General features: G+C 41.1%; 2 protein-coding genes across 4 annotated transcripts in view; one reads left to right on the top strand and one right to left on the bottom strand.

Moving 5' to 3' along the window:
- The window catches only part of CCNB3 (cyclin B3), a 48,233-nt gene extending 46,527 nt beyond the window's left edge, over positions 1 to 1,706 (top strand). For all 3 annotated transcript variants that reach the window (XM_033128113.1, XM_033128955.1, XM_033127263.1), the window contains exons 11-12: positions 1,146 to 1,276; positions 1,500 to 1,706. In XM_033128113.1, coding sequence (XP_032984004.1) covers positions 1,146 to 1,276; positions 1,500 to 1,572 — 204 coding nt within the window. In that variant the 3' untranslated portion in view covers positions 1,573 to 1,706. The remainder of the gene's footprint in view (positions 1 to 1,145; positions 1,277 to 1,499) is intronic.
- Positions 1,707 to 12,836: 11,130 nt separating this feature from the next.
- DGKK (diacylglycerol kinase kappa) overlaps positions 12,837 to 14,341 on the bottom strand; it is a 141,324-nt gene continuing 139,819 nt past the window's right edge. Inside the window, exons 27-28 of the mRNA XM_033095507.1 lie at positions 14,107 to 14,230; positions 12,837 to 13,032 (exon numbers count right to left, since the gene is read on the bottom strand). Of these exons, the coding sequence (XP_032951398.1) occupies positions 12,953 to 13,032; positions 14,107 to 14,230 (204 nt within the window). The 3' untranslated portion in view covers positions 12,837 to 12,952. The remainder of the gene's footprint in view (positions 13,033 to 14,106; positions 14,231 to 14,341) is intronic.

Here is a 14,341-nt window from a genome sequence, read left to right as displayed (position 1 = left end):
CCATGTAAAAGGTAAAGGGATCCAAATTGGTGGGCTTGTTAGCCTTCACCCCCAATTCCAGGTAAGATATTTGGGCTTCCAGGTAAGCTGTTTAAAAAAAGGAGTTCAGGTAAAATAATTAAAGATATTTTTAGAAAACCACTGCCTTATAAAATAAATCTTCCTTTCTCTACCTGTGGAGCTGCCACTTGACTTTCGACACTCATTGCAGATGTGCCCTCCTCTGTGACGCTTTCTGTGACTCTGCTGGCCAAAGAACATGGGTCCTGCCCTGCTCCTCCAGTGCCCCAGGCTCACTTCCATCGTAGCACTTCCCACACACTTTGTAATTCTCAGTGTGCACATCTCTCCTCCACTACACTACAGACTCCTGAAGGGCAGGGCTTTAGTCATGCATATATTCCCAGCATCCTATACAGGGCTTGGTAATATCATTAACCCTAGCTAGCATTTTTTAGGCACTTACTATGCACTAGACTCTGTTCCATGTGTTTTGTATATAGTAACTCATTTAATCCTATCATTGCTGTAATGATCCCTATTTGGCAGATTGAGAAACTGAGGCACCAAAAGGTTAATAAAGAACTGGTTCAAGGCCATGCTGTTAGTGAAACTGGAATTTGAACCCAACCAGTTTGCCTCCAGAACCTTTGCTCATAAATACTCTGCTATATTACTTGCCACAGAACAGGCATACTTGAACTTGAATGAGAAACTGAATGCATGGAATGATAGCTGTTAGAGCCAGAGAGGAGGAACAGCCTTAAGTTCCTGTTGGCTGTTGAGTTGGGCCCGCAAGTTTATTCTGAGGTTTGCCTGGCCATTGGCTCTTGACCTGAGAGTGAGTAAATGACAAAGTTAGTCCTGTTCCTTAGGTGGATTTCAGCATACCGGAATACCTATGGGCAGGGCTAGCACCCAACTGGTCCCTATGGATATAGCCATACCACTTGTTTGTGGCTGGAACCTGTTCTTCTAGGTAGTACCCTATAATTATCGGTCAGTGTTTGTGTCATGTGAGTCTGAAATGTTTTTGACTGGCTTCCCTTTCTATATCAAGGATAGGAAGTTTGGATTTGGGATAGCAGAGACAGAGGAAGGGTCTGCTTCCTGTCGTAAAAGTCACTATTCATTGCTTCTCCCAGGCTCCCACCCTGGAGTGTTACAGTGGCTACAAGACCTCTGATCTTCACCCCTTGGTTAAGCAGCTGAACAACATGCTGACTTCACGTTCTTCCGATAAGCTCAAGACTGTGCATTCCAAGTATTCTCACCAGTAAGTGCCAAGCTCCAGTTAAAGTTGGGTTTGTGCTCAGTCATGGGAAGGCCCAGACTAGCTTCACTTAAGGGAAAAGAAAGGTTCACGTACTGTTTTCCCTTGCTGTCTGCTCCAGGGTTGAAGCAAGATAAGGAACCAAGGGCCTTAGGTCCCACTTATTCCATGGAGCCCGCTTCCTTTGGCCTATTTTACACTGAGCACACACCTCTTCCTTTTGCAGGGTCTTCTTTGAAGTCACCAAAATCCCCCCCTTGGACGTGTTGGAGCTGGAGGAGATTATGAACTCCTGCTAATTCTGAGAGTGAGGGCCTGGACCTCTGGCAGCAGTCACCAAGGCCCGGCGTGCGTTTAAATAGGCTGTATTTATTCTGTCCTTGAATTTGTCTTTTTATCACTTTTCTTCATTTTTAGTCTTTGTTTGACTTTTCCCAAACTGTTAATGTTATAAATATTTAAGTTTTTTTATGAAAGAAAAAAATGTTGTAGTATTTGTTTTGAGAATTAATAAAAAAAAATATTTGTTGTTCAAAGTGGCTCACCTCCCCTCTTACTGCTCAGGAACCCCATGCACAGCCCAAGGATTTTTTTTCCCTGCCTGCTAAAGGCTGTTTCCTCAGAGTGTAGCTTATCTGGTTTCCTTTTCAGTTTGGAAGCTTTCTCTTCACCGGAAGAGGAATTGAGCTAGGTATGAATTGATGGATGTGTCTGTAGATAGAGGTTTCTTGGGAGGTTGTGCGGCTTGGGGGGTGCCCAGTTCAGGGAGAGCAACCTCTACCTGACAGACAGGCCTCAGTGTTCAGATCTGAACCAGTACCCTTTGGTCCCTATCTCAGGTTGTTTGCTTTCTTTGTTTCTTCCTAGATGACGAAAAGATGGGGATCACAATTTTCACCCAAATGTAGCCCTACTTTCATAGTTAGGCAGCTTTCTGGAGTCTAAATTTGAAAAAAACTGCTTGGAGTGGCATGCTGACATCACTTTTAGTCTTTTTCTTCTGTCAAGAGGAGAAATTTCCACCTGTAAAATCAGTGCAGTGTGCCATGAATGCAAGTATCAACCATTTGCTCAATCTTTCATGCATAAAGCCTTAAGGAGATTTTACATATATATAGTCTTTGGGGTGATGTGTCTGGGACAGCTGTCTCCGTTGTTCCCACAAGAGTTGAACATCCTCTGCTAGTTGATGAGGAGCCACTGCCTTAATCTTGCCTTTAGGACCTCTGGGACCTCCCCATAATCTAACCACTGAAGCAAGTAATGTCTGTCATAGCAGTATACCTCTGGGGCTCTGTTCTGGTACTGTGGCTGGCAACTGTTCTGATTGGTCTGTGGCCATTTGTTACCACTTGCCAAATGTTTTGAATGTCAATCTTCGGGGTAGATATCTGGTGGAGGGGGCAGTCAATGGAGACGTTATGGGGAAAATACCTCCCCGATTCTTGCCCCAGACTCCCCATGCTAGTTTGGTCATATCACCTTTTCTGATGGGTTTGGGACAGGAGGGAGAGTATGCCATGCCTCTGCTTAGATGTCTTAGTGCTTTCTTACCCTTTCTGTCAATATCCCATTTTCCCTCCCAACTTGGCTTTGTCTTGGTGACCAGATATCATTAAGTTTCTTCCTGCCACATTCCACTGCTTTGCAAGATGACTAAAAGGGACAGTCAGAGAGGTCCAAGCTGCTTGGTCGTGACTGAGCGGGCACAGCCAACATTACATAAATGTGCTAAAAGCACTGGGCTGGAATCCATCTCGCAAATCTCCAGCCTCATTAAACAGTGTCTGGTACCTGCTTTTTTGATTCTGGAGCTTCATCAGATTAAATTATTTCCCCCCTTTATTCCAATTCTGTTGTTCTTTAGAGGTGCTAATGGGACCATAAATCATTTTTATTGTCGTTGCATATGTCTCAGATTTATTTACGTTGATCACTACTTCAAAATCAAGAGAGCTATTAGACCTGTATCTTGTTATTTAATGCCTTGTTAAAGAAGCACATCTATTCCATTATCAAGAATTTGTTTTTATATTTTGATGACTCTAGTTCAATATAACTGATTTTCTTTGTAACCTTATATATTTTAACAGTTTTAGTGGGATATAATTCACATATCATACAATTTATCCATTGAAACTGTACAATTCAATCGTTTTTAGTGTAGTCAGTTATGTATCTATTGCCACAATCTAATTTTGAAACATCTTCATCACCCCCAAAAGAAACCCCATACCCATTAGCAGTCAATCCCCATTCCACCCTATCCCCCACCCCTCAGCCCTAAGAAAACACTAATTTACTTTCTGTCTCTATAGCTTTGTCCTAGACATTTTATAGAAATGGAATCATGCAGTGTGTGGCCTTTTGTGTTTGGTTTCTTTTGCTTAGCATAATGTTTTCCAGGTTTTTCCATGTCATAGCACGTGTCGGACTTCATTTTCTTTTATTGCTGAATAATATTCCATTGAATGGATATGCCACATTTTGTTTATTCAGTCATCAGTTGATGGAAATTTGGACTGTTTCTACTTTTTGGGCATTATTAATAATATTGCTATGTACACTCATGTACAAGTTTTGTGTGTACATGTTTCATTTCTCTTGTGTATATACTTATGAGTCGAATTGCTAGATCATGCACTATTTTACATTCCCACCAGCTACATATGAGGGTTCCAATTTCTCCACATCTCCTCTAACATTTGTTATTATTTATCATTTAATTATAGCCATCCACATGAGTGTGAAGTGATATTTTATTATGGTTTTGATTTGCATTTCCCTGATGGTTAATCATGTTGAGCGTTTTTTTTTCCCCCCCACATGATTATTTGCCATTTGTGTATCCTCTTTGGAGAAATGTCTATTCAAACTCTGCCAGTTTTTAATTGGGTCATTTGTTTCTTTATTACTGAGTGGTAAGAGTTCCTCATATATTCTGGATCACATATGATTGCAAATATTTTCTTTGATTCTATGGATTGTCTTTTCACTTTCTTATTAAGTGTTTTTTGAAGCATAAAAGGTTTTAATTTGAAGTCCAATTTATCTATTTTTTGGATATTTTTGCTTTTGTGTCATATCTAAGAAACCAATGCCTAATCCAAGATCAGGACGATTTACCTCCATGTTTTATTCTGGTATTTTTATTTTTTATTTATTTATTTATTTTAAAAATTTTATTGGGAAATATTGGGGAACAGTATGTTTCCCCAGGGCCCATCAGCTCCAAGTCAAGTTGCTGTCCCTCAATCCAGCTGTGGAAGGCGCAGCCCAGCCCCAAGTCCAGTCGCTGTTTTCAATCTTTAGTTGCAGGGGGCGCAAGCCACCATCCCCCGCTGGAATCGAACCAGAAGCCCTGTTGTTACGAGCTCATGCTCCAACCAACTGAGCCATCCGGCCGCCCTTCTGGGGGCTCAGCAGCAGCTCGTTGTCTTCAGTCTAGTTGTGGAGGGCACAGCTCACTGGCCCATGTGGGAATCGAACCGGCAACCCTGTTGTTCGGAGCTCGTGCTCTAACCAACCGAGCCATCCGGCCACCTATTCTGGTATTTTTCTAGTTTTAGCTCTTACATGTATGCCTTAAATTTATTTTGAATTCATTTTTATATGTGGTGCATGTAGATACCCCGTTGCCCCAGCACCATTTGTTGAAAAAATCTTGGTGCCCTTGTTGAAAATTAATTGAGTGTAAATGTGATAGCTCATTTCTGTACTCTCAGTTCTATTCCATTTACCTATGTGTGTATCCTCATGCTAGTAACACAACTCTTTGATTACTGTAGGTTTGTAGTCAGGTTTGAAATCAGGAAATGTAAGTTCTCCAACATTTTTCCTCCTTTTCAAGATGGTTTGAATATTCTGGGTCCCTCACATTTCTATATGATTTTTAGCATCAGTTTGTCAATTTCTGAAAAAAAAGAAAGCTGGATTTTGTTAGAGATTGCGTTGAATTTGTAGGTCAATTTGGGGAATATTGACATCTTAACCATATTAAATCTTCTAATCATGTGTTTTGTGCTTGTCTCAGCCTACTGATAACCAGTGTTGTGGCTGGATCGGCCCTTATGTTTCTTAGTATGATTGCAAGACACCTTTGGCAATAACCATCAGGAAACTCTGAAAGAGACAAGATTTAGTAGTTTGAAAGAGACAATGTCTAGAGGTCCTAGACATTACACATCACATCTGATTGCAGGCTAACCGCTTAGTGACATACACACACATACACCAGACAGATCTGAATAACATTACAAAGGCTTTGAAAACTGAACTGACATTGGACCATCAGCCCATGGAAGGAAGACTGGTGGCCTGAAAATCAGATTGACCACTAAAGCAAAACCATAAATGTTTTCCATACACATTAAGCAACCAGTTTTATAATGTCGTGTGAAGGTCAGACAGTGAAGTTTGCGAGCTCATCCTAGAAAAAGTGCTACATAACTCATTGCTGAATATCACTATGGTCACCTTCAAAGTACTCCCCTTGGGAAGCTATGCACCGACACCAGCGCTTAGTCCACCCTTCAGAGCAATTTTGGAACTCTTTTTCTGGAATGGCCATCAGAGCTGTCCTCATGGTACCCTCGATGCCCTGAATGTCATCAAAATGTCTTCCTTTCAATATTTCCTTTATTTTGGGGTAAAGGAAGAAGTCATTGGGGGCCAGATCAGGTGAATAGGGAAGGTGTTCCAATACAGTTATTTGTTTACTGGCTAAAAACTCCCTCACAGACAGTGCCGTGTGAGCTGGTGCATTGTGATGCAAGAGCCATGAATTGTTGGCAAAAAGTTCAGGTCATCTAACTTTTTCACGCAGCCTTTTCAGCACTTCAAATAGTAAACTAGGTTTACTGTCCCATTGGTACAAATTCATAATGAATAATCCCTCTGATATAAAAAAAGTTAGCAACATCGTTGCAACAAGTTCGCAAACTTAAGTGTCACCTCGTATTTTAAATGTCCAGGGTATCAACCATATTCACAGTTTAAAGAAGAAAAATCACTTGTCAACTGATGCAGAAAAAGCATCTGACAGAATTCAACAGTCATCCATGATAAAAATGATCAACAAACATAATATATGGAAACTTCCTCAACCTGATAAAGGTTGTCTCCAAAAATCTACATGTAATATCATATTTAATGGTGAAAGACTGAACACTTTCCCTTAAGATTAGGAAAAAGGCAAGGATGTCTATTCTTCATCAGTCCTATTAACATTATACTAGAGGTCATATCCAATACAATGAGATAAGAGAAAAATACAGATTGCAAAGGAAGAAATAAAATTGACTTAAAAATGATTTTTGCAGGTGGCATGATTATATGTATAGAAAATCTCAACCTACAACAAAACTCCTAGAACCAATGTTTAGCAAGGTCACAGAACACAAGATCAACACACAAAAAAAATCAATCACATTATATCCTGGCAATGCACAAAGACATTCAAACTTTAAACTACCATTCATAATAGCTCCCCAAAATGAAATCTAATAAAACATTCACAAAGTCTGTGTAGTGGAAACTACAAAATGCTCATGAAATAAATCATATAAATTTGAAATACATAGTGTTCATGGAGTGGAAATGTCAACTGAGTAAAGATGTCACTTCTCAAATTGATCTGTATATTTAACTCAATATTTGTCAAAATTCTAGCAGGATTTTTTTTTTTTTTTGTAGATATAGACAAACTGATTCTGGAATTTACATGGGTAAATGAGCTAAAATAGCTAAGACCATTCTGAAAAAGAATCAAGTTGGAGGACTCACACCACCCAATTTGAAGACTTACTATAAAGTTACAGTAATGAATATGGTGTGGTATTGGGGAAGAGAAAGACATAGAACAATGTAACGGAATAGAGTCCAGAAATAGACCCACACAATTATGACTGATTTTGGAGAAAGGTGCAAAAGCAAGTCAGTGATACAAGCAGTCTTTTCAATACGTGGTGTTGGAACAATTGGATATCTGTATGCCAAAAAATGATCCTTCATCTAAACCTCATTTGTTATACAAAAATTCAAAGGGAATCATAGATGTGAAATTAAAACATAGACTATAAAACTTTTGGATATCAACATAAGAGAAAATCTTGGTGACCTGGGGTTAAATCAGGTTTCCTGAGCAGCAAGCAACACTATTGACATTTTGGCCAGATAATTCTTTGTTGTGGGAACTTTACATTGTAGGATATCTAGCAGTATCCCTGGCCTTTACCCATTAAATACCAGTAGCACCCCTTGCCCCCCACCCAGCTGTGACAGCCAAAAATGTGTCCAGATATTGCTGAATGTTCCCAGGGGGCAAAGTCACCCGTGGTTAGAATCAACTGAGTTAGAGGAAGAATTCTTAGATATGACACAAAAAGCACAATCCATAGATGAAAAATTAAGAATTGTTCTTTATAAAAATATAAAACTTTTCTTCTGGAAGATATGATGAAAGAATGAAAAGATAAACTACAGACTAGCAGAAAATATTTGTAAATTATGTATCTGACAAAGAACTTTGATCCAAGATATATAAAGAATTCTGAAAACCCAACAATAAGTCAGTGAAAAACACAATTACAAAAAGGGAAAAGAATTTGAACAGACTCTTCTCCAAAGAGGACTTAAGTATGATAAATAAGCACATAAAAAGATGTTGAGCATCATTAGCTATTAGGGAAAATGTCATGATAAGATGCCATTAAACATCTATTAGAATGGCTAAAATAAAAATGAATTCCCAGAGCTGGTGAAGATGTGGAGCAAGTGGAACTCTCATATATTGCTGGTTTGGATGCAAAAATAGTACAGCCACTCTGGAAAACAGTTTGGAAGTTTCTTACCAACTTAAACGTGTTTCCCACATAACCCAGGAGTCCTACTCGTGAGCATTTATCCTAGAGAAGTGAATACAATAACCTGTATATGAATGTTTATAGCAGTTCTCTTCATAATTGCCAAAAACTGGAAACAACCAAAGGTTCCTTCAGTGGGTGAATGGATACACAAACTGGCACATCCACAGGATAGAATGCCATTCAGCAATAAAAAGGAACATTATTGATTCACATGACAACTTGAATCTGGAAGGCTGAGTTAAAGAAGCTTGTCTCAAAAGGTTACATATTCTTTAACATACTTGAAAGGAAAAAAAAAACTATTGTGATAGACAATAGGTCAGTGTTAGAGCTAGGGTTAAGTATGGCTCTAAAGGAATGATACGAAGGCGATTTATGGAGCCGTAAAAATTTCTATATCGTGGTAGTGGTGGTGGTGACTCGAACATCTACATGTGTTAAAATTCACTGAATTTTACACCAAAAAAGGGCAATTTTATTCTATTGTAATTTAAAAAACAGACTTCAATTCTGATGGTACTTCCCTGGCCTACAGGATGTATTCTAAACTTCTTATCATGAATTACAGAGCCCACCCTGGTGGTAGCTTCTCGGCAACAGGGCTGTTTCCCTCATAAAGCCTAAGACTGTAGTTTTTATGGGGATAGACTGAAATGTGGTCCTGAAGGTCACAACCGTTTTCTCCCTAAGTAAGAGACAGGTTTTAGTATTGGAAAGTCAAGGATTTAGAAGATCCGAGCATTTGTGGAATCCTGGTCTAGTACAGGCTCAGGTGCCTACCTATTAAATGTGACTAATAACTGGCTCCCCCAGGGTCACTGTTAGTGGGGCAGAAATGGAACCACCTTCAATCCCAGGCCTCACCAATTTTGCGTCTGAACAGAACTCTCCTTCTCACCTCAAACCCTTCGGGAGGGGTGAGGAGTATCTCATGTATGTTAGGTGGGCAGATTGTGTTGTCAAAAGTTTTTCAAGGTGCTTTTTGCCTTTATGCATCTATTTAGCAGTCTGGGCTATATTCCCTACCTCACATCACCTCCCCAGTAACTAATTCATTTCATTGAAATCTAGATTCTGCAGAGAATTGGCTTCTAGAACTGTGAAAGTGGAAGGCATTTATCCATAGGATTGTCCCAAATTGCAGCTAGATTTTAGAACTTTTTGTGGCAGCCCTTTTAGCGCTATGCTGTCCTCCCAAGCCCATCCCACATTTCCACCATCATTCAACTCCCCTCATGCTGAAGTAAATGATGAGACACTGGTGTTGATTATGTTTATCCATTTATTAAAATATTCTAAGAAGCAAAACTTCATTAACTTTGAGGACTGGCGTTCCATTTGGGGGTGGGGAGGAGGAATAGGCACCCTTTGCAGACCTTTTCTTTCTGCTTTATCCTGTTACTCCATAACTACCCCAGCTTCCTCCCCCAACCAGCTCCCCTGGCCCTGCTGCTTATTTGCAGAGGACTCTGAGGGAAAAAAAAGACGTAGTACAGAAAACAACATGGATTACAGTTTAGCAGACAAATAGTCAAATGCAGTTCCACAAACCATATGGCCAACCAAAGTCCTTTACAGGATGGAATGATGCTAATGGGTTTGGTTGCTTTGGTGTTCGTTTCCATCTCTGATGAAACTAGAATTATTCTACTTGTGTCCTGAGGGAAGATTATGTTGACCCCGACTGTTTCTTCTGATCAACCTTTAACCTAATATTCAGTTCAATTTCTCTTCCTTATTCTTACCCCGCCCTTGGACACAGCAAGATCCTTTTTGGAGAAAGGACTCGTAGCTGCTGACCTGTCGTATTGACAGCAGAAGCAATTGGTGGTAATCCAAGTCTCTTGGTGTTCTGCTTCCCCACTGTTCTGGCCAGGTATTGCCCACTCAATCAGTCCCTCAGGAAGTGCTACCAAAGATGCAACCAAACCCTAGAACTTTGGCTCGTAATGGCATCTGAACATAATTGAGATGGATATTTGGTGTCTGCTCCCACCACCCAAGCAGTTGTATTATTGCAAGTAGTAAATAATGAAGTCCTGCAAGGAGCTTATGCATTCAGAGGCTAAATAAGCCAACTCCCTTGAGAAAGAGATCACCACTTCTTGCTTTGTTTTCAAGCCAGTGCATGCAAGAACAGGTGCTCAGCAAGCTGTCTTCCTTTTGGGGAAGCAACTGGTAACTAAGCCATTTAGGAGGTAATCAAGTGACTTAGCAAGCTACACCTGCTCCTGGGCCCCATCACCTGTCGGTTCTGCTCCAAGAGTTGACTCCATCCCCAAATTCTTGTGGTTTTGTTCAATATCATTCTGGGTCAGAGTGGGAGGACAGGATGGGTGAAAGGGAATCCAGATGGCACAACAGAGCAACAGTAGCATTACAGTGTACAAAGACGTATAGTAAGTCAGCAAAATAAGCACAAAAGATGTAAGCACAGTTTACTATCATCAGTGATAAAAATAATTACAAGACCCAGCCCTGCTTAGGCACTGCCAAGATAAGGCTACCCTCTCCCAGGACTTCCTTTTGTTTCCTTAAATTTGCTCATTTGGAAATTTTCCATTTTGGAAAAGGCTCTTCTGAGAAAAATGCAACTTGGTTCCCAACTCTGTGAGTGATGTGTGTGCAGGTGTTAATGTGTGCAGCCACAGAGGAGCCATGTCAGGCTGCAAGGGGGACCTTGCTGATTTGATCTAATACCTCTGCCTGGGAAGAAAGAGTGATGCCAAGAAACACAAAGACACAGCAACAGCACTTTCCCCACTCAAATATGTACAGTAAGTTCACATATGTTGATGCTTAAATAAGTTTTAAATGTTTATCTTTTTCCATTAACGTTCTTCTGAAGTTGTAGAGCGAGAACTTTTTAGTCTGTTGAGCACAGCAATCAGACATTTGGGGACAACCCCCTTGGTCGTCTGTTTCTCCTCACCCCTGCAGAGGTGGAACACAGGTGGCTGGTTTAAGTGGACTAGGCTGGTGGAGTTCCAGAGTTGAGAACCAGTGCGTGGAATCTGGATTGTGCACCTCAATGAACTAGCTGTTGGACTGAGTCAGGTAACTGAGCACGCTGTTTGAGAAGTGGGGAGAGGCCAGTTATCTGGCTTTCTTTTGACAAGTGGGAAGGGACACTTACTTAAAATATGAGCTGAGGGTGGGGTGGGGATACAAGGCAGACCAGAGAGAACCTCTCTGGACACTGGAGTTTGAACAGATTTTCCTGACTGGGAGTGGGCATTGAAAAAAATGCTCTTTGGGATTGGGGGCAATTTTGGCCTAGTTTGTTTTCATGAGAAATTTGGAAGAACCTTGGGAGAAGCAGAGGCTTTTAGCCTCCATTTTCCCAGGCCCGTGTTCTTTCTGGTTACTCTGAATGCCCCTCCATACTCAAGGGAAAGAGTAAGATGGGAAATTCAAAGATGATTTCAGGACAGACCCAACAGCCTGTCCAGAAAATGCAGGCCAAGATGGAGCTTGTGGGGAAGGGCCAACGCTGTTACTTGATTGTCAGGCAGTCCCTAGCTTAGGCATCTAAGTCACAGCTCAAGGCCTGTTTGCTCCACATACTCTTTAGTGGAGAAGAGGAAAGCACAGGTCAGGGCAGCTGCTGATGTAGAATCCAGGACAAATAGAACAAAAAAGGCAGCATGCTAGCTTGGTCCCCTTCTCTAGGGCACTGGTGTTTTTGTTCCCCTTTCCGTGGCCTGGCTCAGAATTTTAAGGGGGCGTCAGAATCAGCTAGGCTATAGGTAGATCCCAGCCACTTCAAAGACGCTAAAAATGCACCAAAAGATTAGAAGTTCCACCAAGAACTAGGGCAGTTGGTAGAGGCATATATGTGTGTGTAGGGTAATGGGGGTTGGGGATGGGATCAGAGTGAGGAGGGATTCCTTGGTTAACACAATAAATTATAGGGTCACTTAGAGGTCGAGTTGTATTTTCAGCTCTTAAAAATATATATATATATATATAATATATATATAGAATATATACATCTTTATGTCTCTATACACAATCTATACTGCAGCACAGCGGCAAAACATTTAGATAAAAAATCCAGCAAAAATGCAGGCAAACACTCCATGGAAGCAGGAAGGCTAGGATCAAGGCAGTAGGAGGGTAGCCTGTATGGTTGCCATAGGGGTGAGTTCGAACCAATGGGCTCACCCAGCCACCAGAGCACCACCTGGACATGTGCAAAAACATACGTGCACACATGGAAAAACAAAAACTCTGCAGAAAGAGCAGTCATCACATCTACAAAGAAAGATTTCATATGATCACCGTAACAGGCAAGTGGACAACCCCCCAGGACCTCGTTCTCATCTTAATGAGCCAACTAGAAGAGACCTCCTGAAGTTGGACCTGGCAGGGATTGGGGGAGAAACACAACTGAGCCTGGTTATCTTGACCTCTCTCCTCATCTCCCTGAGAGTATTTCTTTCTTTCATTCATTCCCTAGCATCAACAGTTTCTCTGCCAGTCAGAGAAAACCATTGAATCCTTTGTAGATACCAGGCCATTCAAAAATTGCTTATCCCAATTAAATATTGTAGTTGCTCAAGATGCACAAAGAGAAGGAGAACTGAACAAGACAACTCGAAACAAGAATCTTTGGCCAATGAGATGATATAGACCTCTAAGGAAACCTGACTGAGTCCAGGAAAAATGTATTAGTGTAAAGAATTGGGGGATCTTTCTTGGTGGTGCTCATGTTTGTTCTGAAATTATTTAGTCTAGCCTGTATTAAGGTTTTGAGAGTTTTTTTAGTAGAATGCTAAACATTGTGAGCTGTACTTCCAGCTTTCAAGGGCTATAATTGAGATATTGATGATGTTGTAGAATCATCATCTTTTGCTTCATCCACACGGTTTCTGCGATGCCACAAATTTCCTTCAGAGAAAAAACAAGTATAGAAATAATGAGGTTAGCACATTGCCATATGCCCAAATGAATGGACCCTAAAGAGAGCAAACAAAGGCTGTTAGGAGACAGACTGGTTTATTTCTATTGTTCCAACCATCTCTGAACCCTCCAAACAAAAATGGGATGAGTTCTCAGGATCTGATAACCCATGGAACAGCTGTTGACCCCTTCTAAATCTTCAGAAAGACTCTCATACACCATGGCCTCCCAACTGGCAGATTCTCAGGGAATCAAACCCGCTGGACCAAACTTGAGAAAACACAGCTTGGTCCAGGGGATTCTCCCTTGACATTTGAGCAAACTCTCACTTCCTCAAAAACAAAACAAACTGCCACCCTCCATCCCTTTCCCCCCATGTCCACTGTTGCTATCTCTCTCAAGCTTCCAGGTTGTCTAGACCCTACATTTAGGAGAGACCATTGACATCAGAATTGGCATAACTGACAACGCTAAGAGAACCGTCTTTTGAGCCCCACTGACATCAATAATGCATTAAGTCCAATTGTGAAAAAGAGATGGAACTAAAATTCGAATAATGCAACATAGAAATTTGGTATTGCCTGGGCCTTACTGTAACATAGGGAATAAAAATGTTTAAATAGGTCATGGAACCTGTTCCTGACCCTGTAGGTGCCTATCATTGACACTGCCAACCCATCTCAAAGAATACTGCTTTTTGGAGCAAGGACCAAACTCTTGTATTTGACTAGGAGACAGATCTAAGTATGACTATTTTGCCATACTTTCAACCAAGAACAGGAATGGGTCAAGCAGAAAAGTAACTGCTTGTCATCATTTTTCGCTTCAGTTCTCTATATCACAGAGACCACACAGCAAGGTTCCTTCTCAGGTTCTCCCCCTGCCACTTTCTGACTCACATCTTGTCCAAGAGACTGCTTAGCGTTACCTAAAATTGGCTCCCAGCCAGCCTCCTCCTCCATCACCACCATCCATGCCTATAAACATTTCTAAATGGAGCTTTAGGTCCCTGGGAAGTACCAGGGCTGTCGGGAAACCCCCATGCCTGTTGGAGAGACTTACCAATAAAACTCTGGACTCCTTGGCCTGTTTTAGGCTTGTATTCCTCTTCTAGCTTCTTCTTCCTCAACTTGGGGAATTTAATTTTCAATCTGAGGCTTCTATTGTCAGTGTCTGAAGATTTGTCCTGGGTAACCATAACAAGAGGAAGGTCAAAATGTTAGTTGCCTAACATTCAGAAACAGTTCCTGGAGGTCTAGCAAGACAATGAACAAAGATGGCTTCAGAAAGCAGCTGG

This window comes from Rhinolophus ferrumequinum, chromosome X, assembly GCF_004115265.2.
Source record: "Rhinolophus ferrumequinum isolate MPI-CBG mRhiFer1 chromosome X, mRhiFer1_v1.p, whole genome shotgun sequence".
In the NCBI taxonomy this organism is placed as follows: Eukaryota; Metazoa; Chordata; class Mammalia; order Chiroptera; family Rhinolophidae; genus Rhinolophus; species Rhinolophus ferrumequinum.
Note: the sequence above shows the minus strand (reverse complement) of the source record. Positions and strands in the feature narration are given on the sequence as shown.